Here is a 13,617-nt window from a genome sequence, read left to right as displayed (position 1 = left end):
ATACGCTTCTATTGTATCACCTATGGTTTACCTGGTTTACCAATACTACCAAGACTGGAAACATAACGGGCTGAGAGATGCAAGCCAAATCCAAATCCGATCCGATCGAACATGAATCGTGTATGTGATGAACAATAGTAGAACATCGGTGACGGTAACTGTTAAGGGTAATGGGTAAGGGGGGAAAGAAGTGGATATTTACAGTGTAGATGTGAACTAATACATGATAGATACTGGGTACAGCACACGACGATGAAAGGGATCAAAACAGAACAGACAAGTAGTAGTAAGACAGACAAGTAACCGGGTACACAATCTGGGTATCTTTCCTTCTCAACGCGCACACAAAAAGCCCGAACCCTGAGAGATGACGATAGATCAACGAATCAAACAACAGATATATCATCGAAAGTATGAGAGAATACAGTGATAGGAAGAAGAGAAATGAAGTGAAATGAGGAAGGAGAATTGGAAAAGAGAATAGCAATTACTCCTCTGGCCCCTGCTCCACCATAGACGCCAACGCCGCACTCACAAGGCTCTTCCGTCTCAAGCCCTGCTCGTTCTTCTTGTGCATATCTCGCGACGAGCAGTGATAGCTCTTCTCGATGCGATGTGACGACGCCAACGCACTGACGCTGCTCTTCCGACGTGCCCGGGTCTCCGGACCAGCTGATTCCGCTGACGCGGCTGAAGAAGCCTGGCCACGGAACCGATTCCGCGACAAAGTCAGGGCACGTCTCCGCGGCGAAGTCTGCGGCGGTAGTGAACTGGGGTGATAGTCCTCTTCACAGATGGAGTCCCTGCATATGGTCGAACGCATGATCTCATCATCGGACACCAGAGCACGACGAATCGCCTCCACGTCAGACTGGTTGCATTGTAGACGGGAGATCTGCTGTCTCTGGGCCCGGACGGTCCAGGCGTCTGACGATGGAGCGGCTGTAGTGGCGTTGCCGTTCAGATCGATGTTGTCGGCTGCGGGGAAGTCTGCGGGCACGGAGGTAGGGCTCAGGAACGGCGAGCAGGATTGCGGAGAGAGGGAACCCGAAGTCAGGGACTCGTCATCGTGATCTGTGTCTGGCGGGGTGAGGACGTAGCCGGGGAACTTGGACGAAATGCCCAGATCCGATGGAGTGGGGGAGGCCGGGCGATCGAAGCGACCGGCTTCTTCGGGCTGCAGGCCGTTCGGGTTTTGGAGGGTGTGCTCGTGAAGTTTCCGCGTCAGAGTGCTGATAGAGAGCCGCTTGTGATCGTAGGCAGAGAAAGGCACGGAGGTGGGTGGCTGCTGTGCGGAGCGGAAGTATGAGGAGCGAGAGCGAGACGCGGTCCGGGGGAAGCGATGGGAGCGCGGGGAGGGACAGCGCGACGACATGGGAGAGATGAGGGAACTGTCGCTGTCGACCATGAGGCGGTCATCGCCATCGAGCGCCAGGCGCGAGGGCCTGGTAGACGACGGAGACGAGAAGGAGAAGTCCTCGAACATGGTGACGGGAGTCTCTTGTCTCGGGGTTGGAATCGAGACGGATTGGAGGATCCAGATGACCTTTTTAACACTATCTGGCGAGAGTGCGAGAGAACCCTGTGAGGCCTGTATTATCCGGACCAGATGGATGGGATGGAGATGGTGGTCGACGGATAGGCTATCTGGACATCAGGGGAGCCCTGGAATGGAGGGGAGGGAAGAGAGAGGGCGCGTTCCCGAGTTGCAATATAAGGCGAAATCGCACAGTGGCCAATTCTCGTATCGGGTGGGTTCAAAAAGGGACACGGGGTCTAGTCTGGTAGACGGAAGGGCTAGAAAAGGGAAACGAAAATTAGAAATAATAATTTTTACAAAAGAAATAGGAAAAGCAGGGAACGGATTAGGCACGTCGAGTGACGGTCGAACCTTGGGATGAATCTGGACGGATGCCGTGGGGAAGCGCCGCAGGGAATCAATCAACGGCAACGGTTGGGGTGTGTGGATCAAGTAGTAGTAGTAGTAGTAGGGAAAAGGAGAAAGGGGAGAGAGAGAGTTGAAGGGAGGAAGAGAATGAAAAAGAAGTAGGGAATCACCGACTGGGGCATGATTCCAGGCCATGTTAAGAAGAAAGGAGTAATGTAGGGCCCCCTTTTCATTAATCACCATATTATTGTTGCTATTGCTTTTCTCGCCATGGCTGGAGGAAGTGGCAGTTTGTATTCCGTGCACTTTTGGGCCAAAGAAGTAACCAAGAAGAATGAAAGAAGTGAATAATAATTAATTCTTTGCTGCCCTTCTAGAATTCCAGTTTTAGTCTAATCCCTCTTCGGCTCTAGCCGGCCATGACTCAGCCAGTCCGGCGTCTCTTCGGCTTCTCCTTGTTTCTTCTCTTCTCCCCTTCTCTCAATCCCTTCATCTACAAAAGTACAAAGTAATCTCCCCTACGGCTGCTTCTTCCATCTGTCACCCATTTGTCATTCCATCCTTGATTGGTGATTGCTAAACTGTGGCTTGCATTACTCACTTTTCTGCAGTATGGTACACATGAACAACACGCCCTCCCAAGAGGCAAGATGGCAAACACACCCGGGCGGGAATCGCCACCAACCAAGTTCACCATCCACTGGCAAATCCACTCGTCTAAACCTGGATGGGCTCTAGGGGCTCCCGGTTTGATTCCACCGACCCATCTCCAAGTGGTCCCCCTCCAAGAGTCTCCGGCGTTCTCGCCACCCAGGCCGGTTAAACTTTCCACCAACTCGGAATCTCACATTTGTCCTGCCAACCTGCCAACTCTATCTAATCAGCCTTGGTGAACTAGCCGCCGTTATACGTTGTCGCTAACCACCGTTACTATCGACACCGTCGCAAGCCTGTTGTGGATGAGACCCGTGCCATGGTTACTATTATAATGACTGTCCTTGAGGGACTGTTTAAGCTCTCCCTTGACAATCTGGTTCCTTGATCGTGAACCATGCCCGTAGTTGATATTTGTCGATCTATACCGGACTTTCTCCCCACAGTCATTCATATATATATCTGTCAAAAGCGTGCAAAAGGCCATTTTATACCTCATTTATATACTTTCGCCGTTTCTGATTAATTGATAAGGTCTTATTGTCTGTAGATAGATTCTGTTATCTTTTTCTATTATTTTTATTTTGCTAATCTGTGTTTGTTATTTACTATTTTCTATTTTTTATTTATGTTTCATTTACTGCTGTATATGTAACTGTCTTAATATTTAATTATATTACTTATAATTTATATTATTTACTTTACTTGTATTACTTGTATCCGCTGCTTTATTTATATTTACTTATATTTATATATTCTTACTTAAAATTTATCTTTTATTTTTTTATTTAATGGTTTATTATCTTTTTCTATACTTATATTTCTACTTTATTATATTACTAATTTATTTATTTATTTTAATAACTAATTTTTTTATTATTTTATTCTCTGCACTTATAATTACCTGTATTATTATTTATTATATTTACTTTGAACTATATCTGATATCTATATTATTATTTTTTTTAATATATATTTTTGCTAATTTTTTATTATAAATTAATTTTATATCTTCTAACTTTTTTTTAATATATATATATTAATCTATACAATACAAACTCTAATTCTATATCTATATTTTTAATTTTCTTTATCTATTTTTTATTAAATATTTTTTTTAGTTAGTCTGGCTTTCCTTGCAGCTATATTAATTAGAACTAATAATTACTTGAATCTGTATTATATATTAAATTAGATTTCTAGTATTTTCTGATTCTTCTGTTGTTTTTAAAATAATTAAAATTATAATCTGATTTTAATTCTATATTAAGATTATTATTAATATATTTAATCTTATTCTTTCTTTTTAATTTTTAATATTATTATTTGGCTATGTTATTCTTTATTTTAAATAATATTATTTTTCTTAATGCTTTGTATATCTGTTGAAAGATTTTTTATAATATTTTAATATATATTTTTATTATTAGCTTCTTATTAATACTTAGCATCTGTTTATTATATATTATTATATTTCTTATATTAAAGAGCTTTATTAACTTATTAAGATTTTTTTCTGTTTATATTTATTACAGAGTAAGTATTTTAGATAAATATCAGTATTTTTAATTATAACTGTATTATCTTTTACTTCCAGTATTGATTTTTCTATCAGTATTTTATATACTGTATAAATAAATCTATAATTTTTTATATTAAGAAATGCCATCTTAATGTTACTAGATAATTATAATAATAATAATAAAATAAGATAATAATAATAATATTAAAATTTAAAAAAATATTTCTATATTACTAGCTCTACTAAAATATAAAATAATAAAAGAAATTATTAGATTTCTAGTACTATTTAATTTATTTTTTATATTATATAATTCTACTGTTATCCTGCTATTCTTTATTTTTATTATATATATTTAATTTATCTAATCTACTAATTTCTAGCTGCAGGCTTAGTTATATAAATTAATTTTTTTATTTTTTATATTATATATTTTTTTTTCTTGCTTTATTATATATTTTAATATTATTTATTATTTTTAATACTTCTTCTTTTCATATTCAGTTAATACTGGATATATTTTTATTACTAATTCTATTTAGTAATATTACTTGATAAATTATTTTTAATATTTTAAATATTTATTTTCAGATATCTCTGGATCTTGTATAATATTCTTTAATTATATTAATTTTTATATAAAATATAATTAGATTTATTTAAAATTAATATTATATTATAATATATCTGTCTCTTCATTTACTAAGTTATAAGAATTTTATTATTTTAAATAGTATTTATACTTCTATCCTCAGAGTTTGGTTGGTATTATGTAATCTAGTAATTCTTATTATAAATATATTTTTCTTTTCTATATAATAAAATAATATATATAAATATAATATAGTATACTGTCTGTCTATTATTCTTTATTAAAAATAAATTATAAATAGCTTAAAATATCTATTTCTGTTTTTATATTTTTAATATTTATATTTATGCTATATCTTTCTTTTTTTTATATTTCTAGTATTCTATTTTTTTATATAGATATTTACAGCTTTATTAAAAGTATTATAATATTTATTATTTCTTTTATATATATATTATTTTGTAATCCTGGTATCTCTCTATTTTCTATTATAAGAATTTAAATTAGCTGTTATATTATATTTTATTATATTTTTATTTTTATTTATTAGAATCTTGCTGTCTCCTCTGTATTTTTTATAATTTATATAAATTTAATTTACTATTTCTTAGACTCTATCTTAATATTTTTATTTAATTATTTAATATATATGGTATAGCTAATATAAAAAAATAAATCTTTATATTTAATAATAGTTAAATATCCAGCCTGTATAATTTTTTTATTATTAGTTTTTTTTAATTATATTTCTAATATTTTATTTTATAGTTTTATTTACCTGCAGGTATATAATCTTCTATTATTTAATATTATATTATTATTATATTATATAATAGAGTAATTAACTTCTTTTTTTATTTTTATGTAATTTTTTTTTATTTTATTATAATTATATATCTGTAGTATTCTTATAAATTTATTTTTTTAATAATTATAATTTTATTTCTATCTATTCTTATTATTTTATTTATTTATATATTCTGTATAGATTTGAATTTATATATTTAGTATTTTTTTTAAATTATTTTCTGATTATTATATTTTATTTTTTTAAATATATTTTTATTTTATTACTGTCTGTATTATATAATTTATTTATTATTTAATTCTTATATTATTAAATATTCTCCCTGCAAAAAGATTATTAAGAGTAGAATTTCCATTTGGGCCGCCGCCGCCGTTTCCGGCCGCGCCCCCGTTCGGGTTTAGCCCTCGTCGCCGCCCCGCCGCGTCCGGTATAGCGTGTCCCGATGCGGTTTGGTGGCCCGCGCTATGCCCGAGAAGGTACTGCCGCCGTCCACCGCCCCGTCTTCTGACCCTCCGGACTATATAAGGGTCGAGTGCGTCGCTCGACGACAACTGCTCGTTCTTCCCCTCACGGCACTGCCCCTTTTCGCCCGTCCTGCCCGATGAAACGGCCATCTCCGGCCTCTCGGCCGGACTGCACAGCCTTGCCAGCCGGAGCTGAAAATTTGGACCATCACACGACCTGCCGTCTCCACTGATGGGCATGAATGCAGTTCCCTGACTCGCTGTTGTGAGCTGCGGGCTCGTCTTCTGGCGCTCAGCGCGCGCGCTATTTGTGTTGGGCATGGGCATTCTAGGCTTGGAGGCGAGAAATGTTGCTGCCTAAGGATGGAGGAGGTGGAGGAGGAGAAGAAGCTTTCATCCATCTGGCGGAATTCATTTCACCAGGCTGTACACACCGCGGCGACGACTCTTCACCCCCACTCCCTCTGACTTCCACCACTGTCTCCTTTGCCCTGGGCGGTTCTTTCGTTCCATGTGAACTTCCAAGGTCGGCTGGCGGAGGATGGCCTGGGGGGAAGAAGCCCCCATCCCACCTCAAGGCCTAGATTCCCTCTAGCGTGCCATTCAGGTGGTCCGTTCCAGGATCTCATGATGCGCCTCGACAAGGCTGTCTTATCAAGACCAATCAAAAAAATGCCTCAATTGCTCCTGCCCATCCCGACTTTTCCTCGTACGGTGACGGAAGCACACAAGAGGGAGGGCCTCCTTTCTGCTGATCATTCCCCTCCAACGGACAACCGATCAATGTCCGACGGCGATGATACGTCCAATTTCACCGTCACTGCCTCGACAGCATCTACTGGTCGATAACACACGGCACAGCCCCGACGGTGGGTCATTGGGTTCCCAAACTGGGAGATCCGTGCGGCCTGCATTTCCTGAGGTGTTGTTGGACGGGCTTATTGGCGGCAAGGAGCCCAATATTCGTTCGGATCTGCTGGGCTAATTGGGACTGCATCAGAGTCGGAGAGGCTATCTACGAGTTTCCGGGCAGTTCCGCTGGTCGCCTGGCCGTCTCAAATCTTGAAGGTTGGATGCTGAACTGCTATGCTATAAAGCTGGCCTTGTCCGTGTCTGCGCAGAAAGCTGTGTGAGCCATTGTCTTTTTTTTTCCACTTCAAATTCTTTCTCAGAGAATCTCCCGGGTCCATCTTCCCATCCCTCCACGATGACCCAGCCAGCACCACGAAGGGCTCCGGTAGATCTGGAGAATATCGAGTTCTACCGGCCGCAGCCCTCGAAATCACTGCAGCCGGAGCCGGCTCTTTCTGTCCAGCCTATAAGCCCATGCCTTTCTTTCCTTCCAGGTACAGCTGCCGGCACCACCCTCCCTCGCGGCAACGGTATTCCACTTTTTGACCGTCCTCATGAGAGGGATTCTCCATGCAGCCTTGCGCGGCTGAATTCATTTGATGTCGAGTTGTCCAAGTTCGCGAAGGCAGCATCACAGGTAACATTTTCCGCCATGGACAGCCAGCGCACGCACAGAGAAGCCAGCAGCGAGGCTTTTGATGCCTCCACATTCTGTGAGTCAGCACTTTTAGATGTTGGTATTTCGCTTTAAGTCATTTGACTTACGTTCAGCCTGCAGCCCTAACTTCGTGTCTCTCCAACCCCAGACAAAGGACCGATGCCCCCGACCCCTTCGGAACTACAACAGCGCGTGAAAGGAGTGAAATCCCTACAGGTCTTAATGGTCATTTGTGCACTCCATCTCCAGACCTACAGGAGCAGGATCATTCCTTAGGTAAGGGCGTCCATCCCATACACACACCTGCTTTATGCAACGATCTGATTTATTTTCGCAGATATACAGCCTTCCACCTCTGACGAGTCTAACGTAATCAACCAGAGCTGTTCGAGTCCCCCGAACGACAATCATGACATGAATTTTTGCAGCACCCCATCACGCCATGTACCTTACAATGAGAGCACTGACAGGCCTATTGGGGGACAAGAAAATAATCAGAACATTTTGGGCAATGTCCCGCAGCAGTCGAAGCAGCACGTGTCAAGTCCAGCCATCAGTGAATGTGAACTACTTCCGAACGATCGACAATCACTTTCAATTGCGGTGATTGAATCCAGCGCAGAGAACCAACTCTGTTCAGAGTCAGACCAGTCTCGTTCGGCGGAGTCCGAGGAAGCATTGAATCATCAAGTAGCAGAAGTTGCCCCTAATCTCGAGCTTCCATCTGCGATCACAAAGCCACCACGGCGAAGGGCCTTTGAAGTTGCCCAGACACGAATCGTGGAACAAAGAAACCAGCGACCCCGCGACTGCCATCCGGGCCTTGATGCTATACCTGTCCGCCGACCCAACTGCTCTGACGCGGAAGAGAGCCCGCGTCTCGCCAAGAGAGGCAGGCGTGCAAATAGACCTGCGGAGAAAGTGGCCAACCATGCATCTTCTGGACGTTCAGAGAACCCGCTACGTGGCACAGCATCTGAGCGGTCTGCAGAGCCTTGCAGCAGCCAAGATATCTTTGGGCATGCTATCCTCACTATCGAAACCCGCGCGTCCGGAACCTCGTACTTCTTCTCTTTCGAGCCAAATTCCCTAAATAAACCCGAGGCACCTCCGTTTCGGTTCTCCCTTGACGAGGAGCCGCATCGTCTTGCAGACGTTTCGTCCACCCAGGGGCCCAGAAACGTTGGAAGGTCTAGGGAGAGTAGGCCTTCCTCCAGGAATCATCTTCCCACTAAGGTCCCATGCAACACCATCGACGAGCGAGAATGGGAAGTGGAACGTATCTTAGCTTCACGAATATCTAGAGGAAAGCTACAATATCAGGTTCAGTGGAAAGGATGTGATCCTGATCTCGCCTGGTATCCAGCACGCGGATTTAAGGGCGCTCCGTATAAGATCCAGAACTTCCACGGAATGTTCGCTGATCAACCCGGCCCCCCCAGGAGGTTGGCAGAATGGCTGGAAGCTTGGGAAGCAGGGCAAGAACTTGACGATGTCCCAGATGATGACCTGCCAGAGTGACTGGAACTATCACCTACTACGAACAGCAGTCCATGCTATCCAGCAGATCAAAACACCAATATTCGGTTGTTACTCCACTGTATTGCCCCCAGATACTACAACCTAGATTAATATAATAGATGGGTTTCCAAACGAAAATTTCGTGTCTTTACACCCAAGTCCAGCTTGATTGACAAGATCAGTCACGTCTCCGACTCCAAGCGTAACCCGCAATTGTACCAAACGTCATCACCAGCGTGAGTGACCGGGCATCAAGGCTTTCAGCCATCGGAACAAATAAGCAGGATGTAAAGCTAATGTCATCTTTCTGGATGGCCAGATTAGTTTAACTGGGCCGTTTTCGACCCCATGGAAGCCACTTTCCTTCCCCAGCAGCTGGAGCTCGATTCGCAACCAATGAAAGCCCCCATCACTCGGCCCGCAAAAAGAGACCCACTACTGTACCAAGCCGTCAGCGCCGCTATGATAAATTGAGCTACAGGGTTAGAAGAAAACAGACAAAGTGTGAATGCATGCCCGCCCATGGGTTCCTGCGATTTGGCCCAGGCGGCAGGAGGTGAAAAAAGGTTGTCGCCTCAAGCGGTAGCCATGCTGTGTCAGCGATAAGGCTGCCGCTCGGGAATATGTCAGCGACATCCCTAAGTCTGGTCAGAGAGATTATTTTTGTCGTGACTGGGGATTTGGTTATCCACTTACATCGCCCAAATGCCCTTACCGTTTCCGATATCAAGAATATGCTGTGCGTAATCTCGTCGATGATATCAAGTATCCTGTCTAAAGCAGCATCACTCTACACATTACTCAAGATGCCAATGGGGAGGAGAATGAAAGGGGAACTTTTTGGGAATCGTGATTTGATTCGTCGAAGCCAGCGCTCCACTAGCGAGTCAAAAGTCAAAACAAGCTTACTAACCGCATGAACTATTTTAGGCTTAGGCTGTAACTCTGTCACCTGAATAGGCCATACGACTTCCCTGCTGGAAGCTCACTCACTGTGCAGAACAAAGCGGGCCATTCGAGGGCATCTTTTGGCATGCAACAGGATGTGATCGTATTCATTTTACAAATCCATTACATGATGGCAAGCGGGACATTGCATACAATAGCCTTCTCTGGGTCTTTTTAACACCGCGCTCCGAGTAACCTGACAGTATATATATATAAGTTATAATTAACCAGCCCTAACCGGAAAAAAAGAAAAAATAAAAAGAAAGGAAAGGAAAGAAAAGGAAAGAAAAGAAAAGAAAAGAAAAGAAAAGAAAAGAAAAGAAAAGAAAAGAAAAGAAAAGAAAAAGGAAAAAAAGGAAAAAAAAAGAAAAGAAAAGAAAAGAAAAGAAAAGAAAAGGAAAGGAAAGGAAAGGAAAGGAAAGGAAAAGAAAGGAAAAGAAAGGAAAAGAAAGGAAAAGAAAGGAAAAGGAAATGGAAAAGGAAAAAACGTTCCGAAATCTCTAAACACCCTCCAAAGTAGTCCTCTCCTTCTCAGTTCGCTGGAGTAGTTGGTGACAAATGCCTGTGCTCCATGCTGAATCCAAGCTCCGTGGGCTTACTCAAAGTAAGTAGGCGCAGAAGTCCACGCTTCTCCAAGTCCTGGCAGAATCTCTGTTTTGAAGAGAAATGCTCACCAGAGTGGTTCTGATCCACCTTGTAATAGTCGTCACCATTGATTACCTCACCGTTGCTCCTCCATTGGGCACCGGGGCTGTACCACAACCGACGCAGTATACTGTCTATAGCTTTGCGCCATCCCGGAGTGGAGGCTGTTTCCTGGATCAGTGCATCGCTTGGTGATTCCTTAAGCAACGTCTCTACGTGCGTGGCCAGGTCCGCAAGCGTGCGATATTGGTTGTGCCAGCATTTATCGATGATATCGTCAATAAGCGGGTCGCCATCGAGCTTCGGAAACTTCATGTCCTGTAGTAAGTCCATGACCTTAGGTCCATGCTCGTAAGGATCGTCGGCAAGACATTGATCATCATAGACCTCAAAGCCGTAGTTTATTAAGTAGTACAGTGAACCGAGGGCGAACTGCTCTGTCCGAGGACCTAGGAAGCCGGCAGTTCCTGGTATTCCTTGGTCTGCCTCGTTACCATTGAGTAGTCTTCCATATGGGCAAGGGCAAGTTTCGAAATCTGTTCCAAATTCGGCCGTGCAATCGAAATCCGATAGTTTGAGTCGGTTACGATCAAGCAGGACATTTTCCGGTCGCAGGTCACCATGAGCGAGGTTAAGCGATCCGAGGAAAGCAACACCTTGAGCAAGATCGTTCATCCCTATGTATATTAAGAGGTCAGTTCTTTATAAGCAGTCATTAAGGGTCTACTAACACAACTTTCGTATTGCCAGGGGTTCCAGCTCTCCCACTTCAGTAACCACACGAGTTTTGTGGTCCCGGGTAAGATTGAATTGTCTCCTATAAGCAAGGGAAATATCTAGAAACGCAGTTAGTGGGTATATTGTTAGCATATCAATAGGGGGTCCCACCTCTCATATACTCAAGGAAGATTCCGTCTGGCGTATAGTGGAAACACTCCACCAGAGAGGGGCAGGGCGGATGCTGGGATAGAATCTCATAGATCTTAAGCTCTTTCCGAAATTTCTCTCTCTCTTCCTGACCGGACTTGGGAACCTTGACCACGATGAGAGGATGGACCTCATAGACAAAGGAGATGCCTCCTCCCCAAACCCAGTACACACCAGGAAATTGGCGTTTGATATCCATAGCAAGAAAGGCAAAGATAGAGAAACATAGGAGGAAAGAGGAAGGAGAAAGGGGGAAACGGTAAAGACGTCGCAAGGGTTGGATCACGTGACTAAATGTCTCCGGGCCAAGTCCCCTCTTCCACAGTGAGCTGCCTCGTGTGGAAACCGGCCAACTTTTTCTCCCTTGATTCCTTCGGCCCAGGGCTCTATTTCCTCCTTTCATCAAAAAGCTCCTACCTAGTAAAGACGGGACGGGGCTAGAAGCCGGTCTGTGGGCAGTGTTACAGCCAAAAGGAAATCGAAATAATCCTGTGCATTCAAATGAGGGTATCGAGTCTGGGGGGGAAGCAAGAGAAATTTGTCTGATGGGTGGTGCTTGGTATGACCTATAATAAGGAGCGCCTTCCCTTCATCATCCAGATTCAGCCATGTTTGTTCTTATCGTCAAATCCAAACTATTCCATCATGCAAACTCGGTCCTCCCAACCGCGTCCAGATAGTCACAAGCAGACGGCTCGCTACAGGGAGAATCTGAACACCAGCACGGTCTGGTAAGTAGGAGAAAGGGATAATCCATTCAAGAGTAGAATTAGTCGGACGAATATGTGCGTCCGTTGTGTGTGGTGTTTAGTGTATAACGTTCTCATATCACTGTGCCTGCAATCCCTACGACCGATCTACAATATCCGGAACAACTATCTTCCACAAAATCACTTACCACTGCACTAGGTGGGCTTGTTGAGGACTAAGCTGGGCAAAGTGCGGACACGTTTTATAATAATAAGGTCAAAATAACAAGATAGCTTTATTCAACTTTCAGCTCTCAGATAAAATTCACAGCAAATATAAGGAATCCCATTTGTGTCGAGACCGAATGTGTCCAAAAAGGACCGATTCTGACTTCGACTAGTATAAGTCCTCCGTCACAGAATCACAACTATTATTCACTTACTGATGTGGTGTCATCAAGTTCAAGCCTTCTGCCACTTCCCATTGACCTTCACATAAACATCATTGGCAATACAATCAGGGCATGGGTCCCTTTTGGTTGTCTGACCAAAGTAACCTGTTGCCTTAATTATACCACAACTGCCGCACTCATCGTGTGGCAGGACGACTCCAGGGGATTCAACTATATGCCGGCAGAGATAGACAGTCTTGTCGAGCATTTGCTTGCACATGATTTCTATTGGAGTTCATACATGTCAGTATCTCTGACTGAGAGTATGCCTGGCGATGCTCAACTCACTCGAGGTGTAACACAATGTCAATGTTGGACAATACCCAAACGATGGTGGGTGTTGAATGATTGTTTATTGTGAATGGCCGATGCTAGGAGGGAAGTCTGTAGAGGGATGAGAGGAGGATGGTGGAGGGTAAGAGAGAATATTTGTATTTGGAATGTTCGAAAAGAATGAAGTTAAATCTATAAGACTAGGACCTTCGTGCTCATTAGGATGGTATCGGCGATACGGTGCTTACGAAATAGGCACTGTAGATCCACTCATCCGGAGTTGGAGTTGGTGGACATGGTAGACTTGGCCAGGCGGCCGCCCCTGTGCACGACAAGGAGGGGTAGATGCAGTCAGCACGCATAACCGCCTTTCACTAGCCTTGAATCGGAAGCCATATCATGCATTAGCGCGAGGCTGTGTCAACCTTTCCCGGCCGTACGCTGGTTGGCACGGATAATGAGCGGAGTACGGCTGGTGCTCCTGATTTGCTCTTACTGCGAGGCAGTGGGCTAATGTGGCAGCACCGGGCAGCCTCACGCAGCCTCAAGCCACCAATCGTACACGATACTGATGTCCTATCTCCGTCTTAGCCTGATGTACTTCTGCGAGCCTGCATAAATCGAAGAAGCAGCGAACTTCTGTAACCTTGTTCATTCAGGCAAAAGAGGTGCGAGGGAGAGATCATGTAAGACCGCAATAAGTGTGATATCTTGCTTTTAACTA

The 13,617-nt window shown here is 43.0% G+C and overlaps 3 protein-coding genes across 3 annotated transcripts; all 3 read right to left on the bottom strand.

The window, feature by feature from the left end:
• Positions 1-487: 487 nt before the first annotated feature.
• Positions 488-1,486, bottom strand: AKAW2_51819S (uncharacterized protein; the record flags this gene model as incomplete). The annotated part of the gene is made up of 1 exon (XM_041691791.1): positions 488-1,486. The coding sequence occupies one exon, from the start codon at positions 1,484-1,486 to the stop codon at positions 488-490; it is 999 nt and encodes a 332-aa protein (XP_041545240.1).
• Positions 1,487-9,394: 7,908 nt separating this feature from the next.
• AKAW2_51818S (uncharacterized protein) lies at positions 9,395-9,994 on the bottom strand (the record flags this gene model as incomplete). The annotated part of the gene is made up of 5 exons (XM_041691789.1): positions 9,395-9,397; positions 9,459-9,597; positions 9,656-9,696; positions 9,873-9,896; positions 9,953-9,994. 5 exons carry the CDS (start codon positions 9,992-9,994, stop codon positions 9,395-9,397), a joined length of 249 nt encoding a protein of 82 aa, XP_041545239.1.
• Positions 9,995-10,438: 444 nt separating this feature from the next.
• On the bottom strand, positions 10,439-11,678 carry AKAW2_51817S (uncharacterized protein; the record flags this gene model as incomplete). The annotated part of the gene is made up of 3 exons (XM_041691788.1): positions 10,439-11,229; positions 11,284-11,388; positions 11,441-11,678. 3 exons carry the CDS (start codon positions 11,676-11,678, stop codon positions 10,439-10,441), a joined length of 1,134 nt encoding a protein of 377 aa, XP_041545238.1.
• Between the last annotated feature and the right edge of the window lie 1,939 nt (positions 11,679-13,617).

Source organism: Aspergillus luchuensis, chromosome 5, assembly GCF_016861625.1.
Source record: "Aspergillus luchuensis IFO 4308 DNA, chromosome 5, nearly complete sequence".
NCBI lineage: Eukaryota > Fungi > Ascomycota > Eurotiomycetes > Eurotiales > Aspergillaceae > Aspergillus > Aspergillus luchuensis.
The sequence above is the reverse complement of the archived record's forward strand: the minus strand, read 5'-3'. Positions and strand labels throughout refer to the sequence as shown.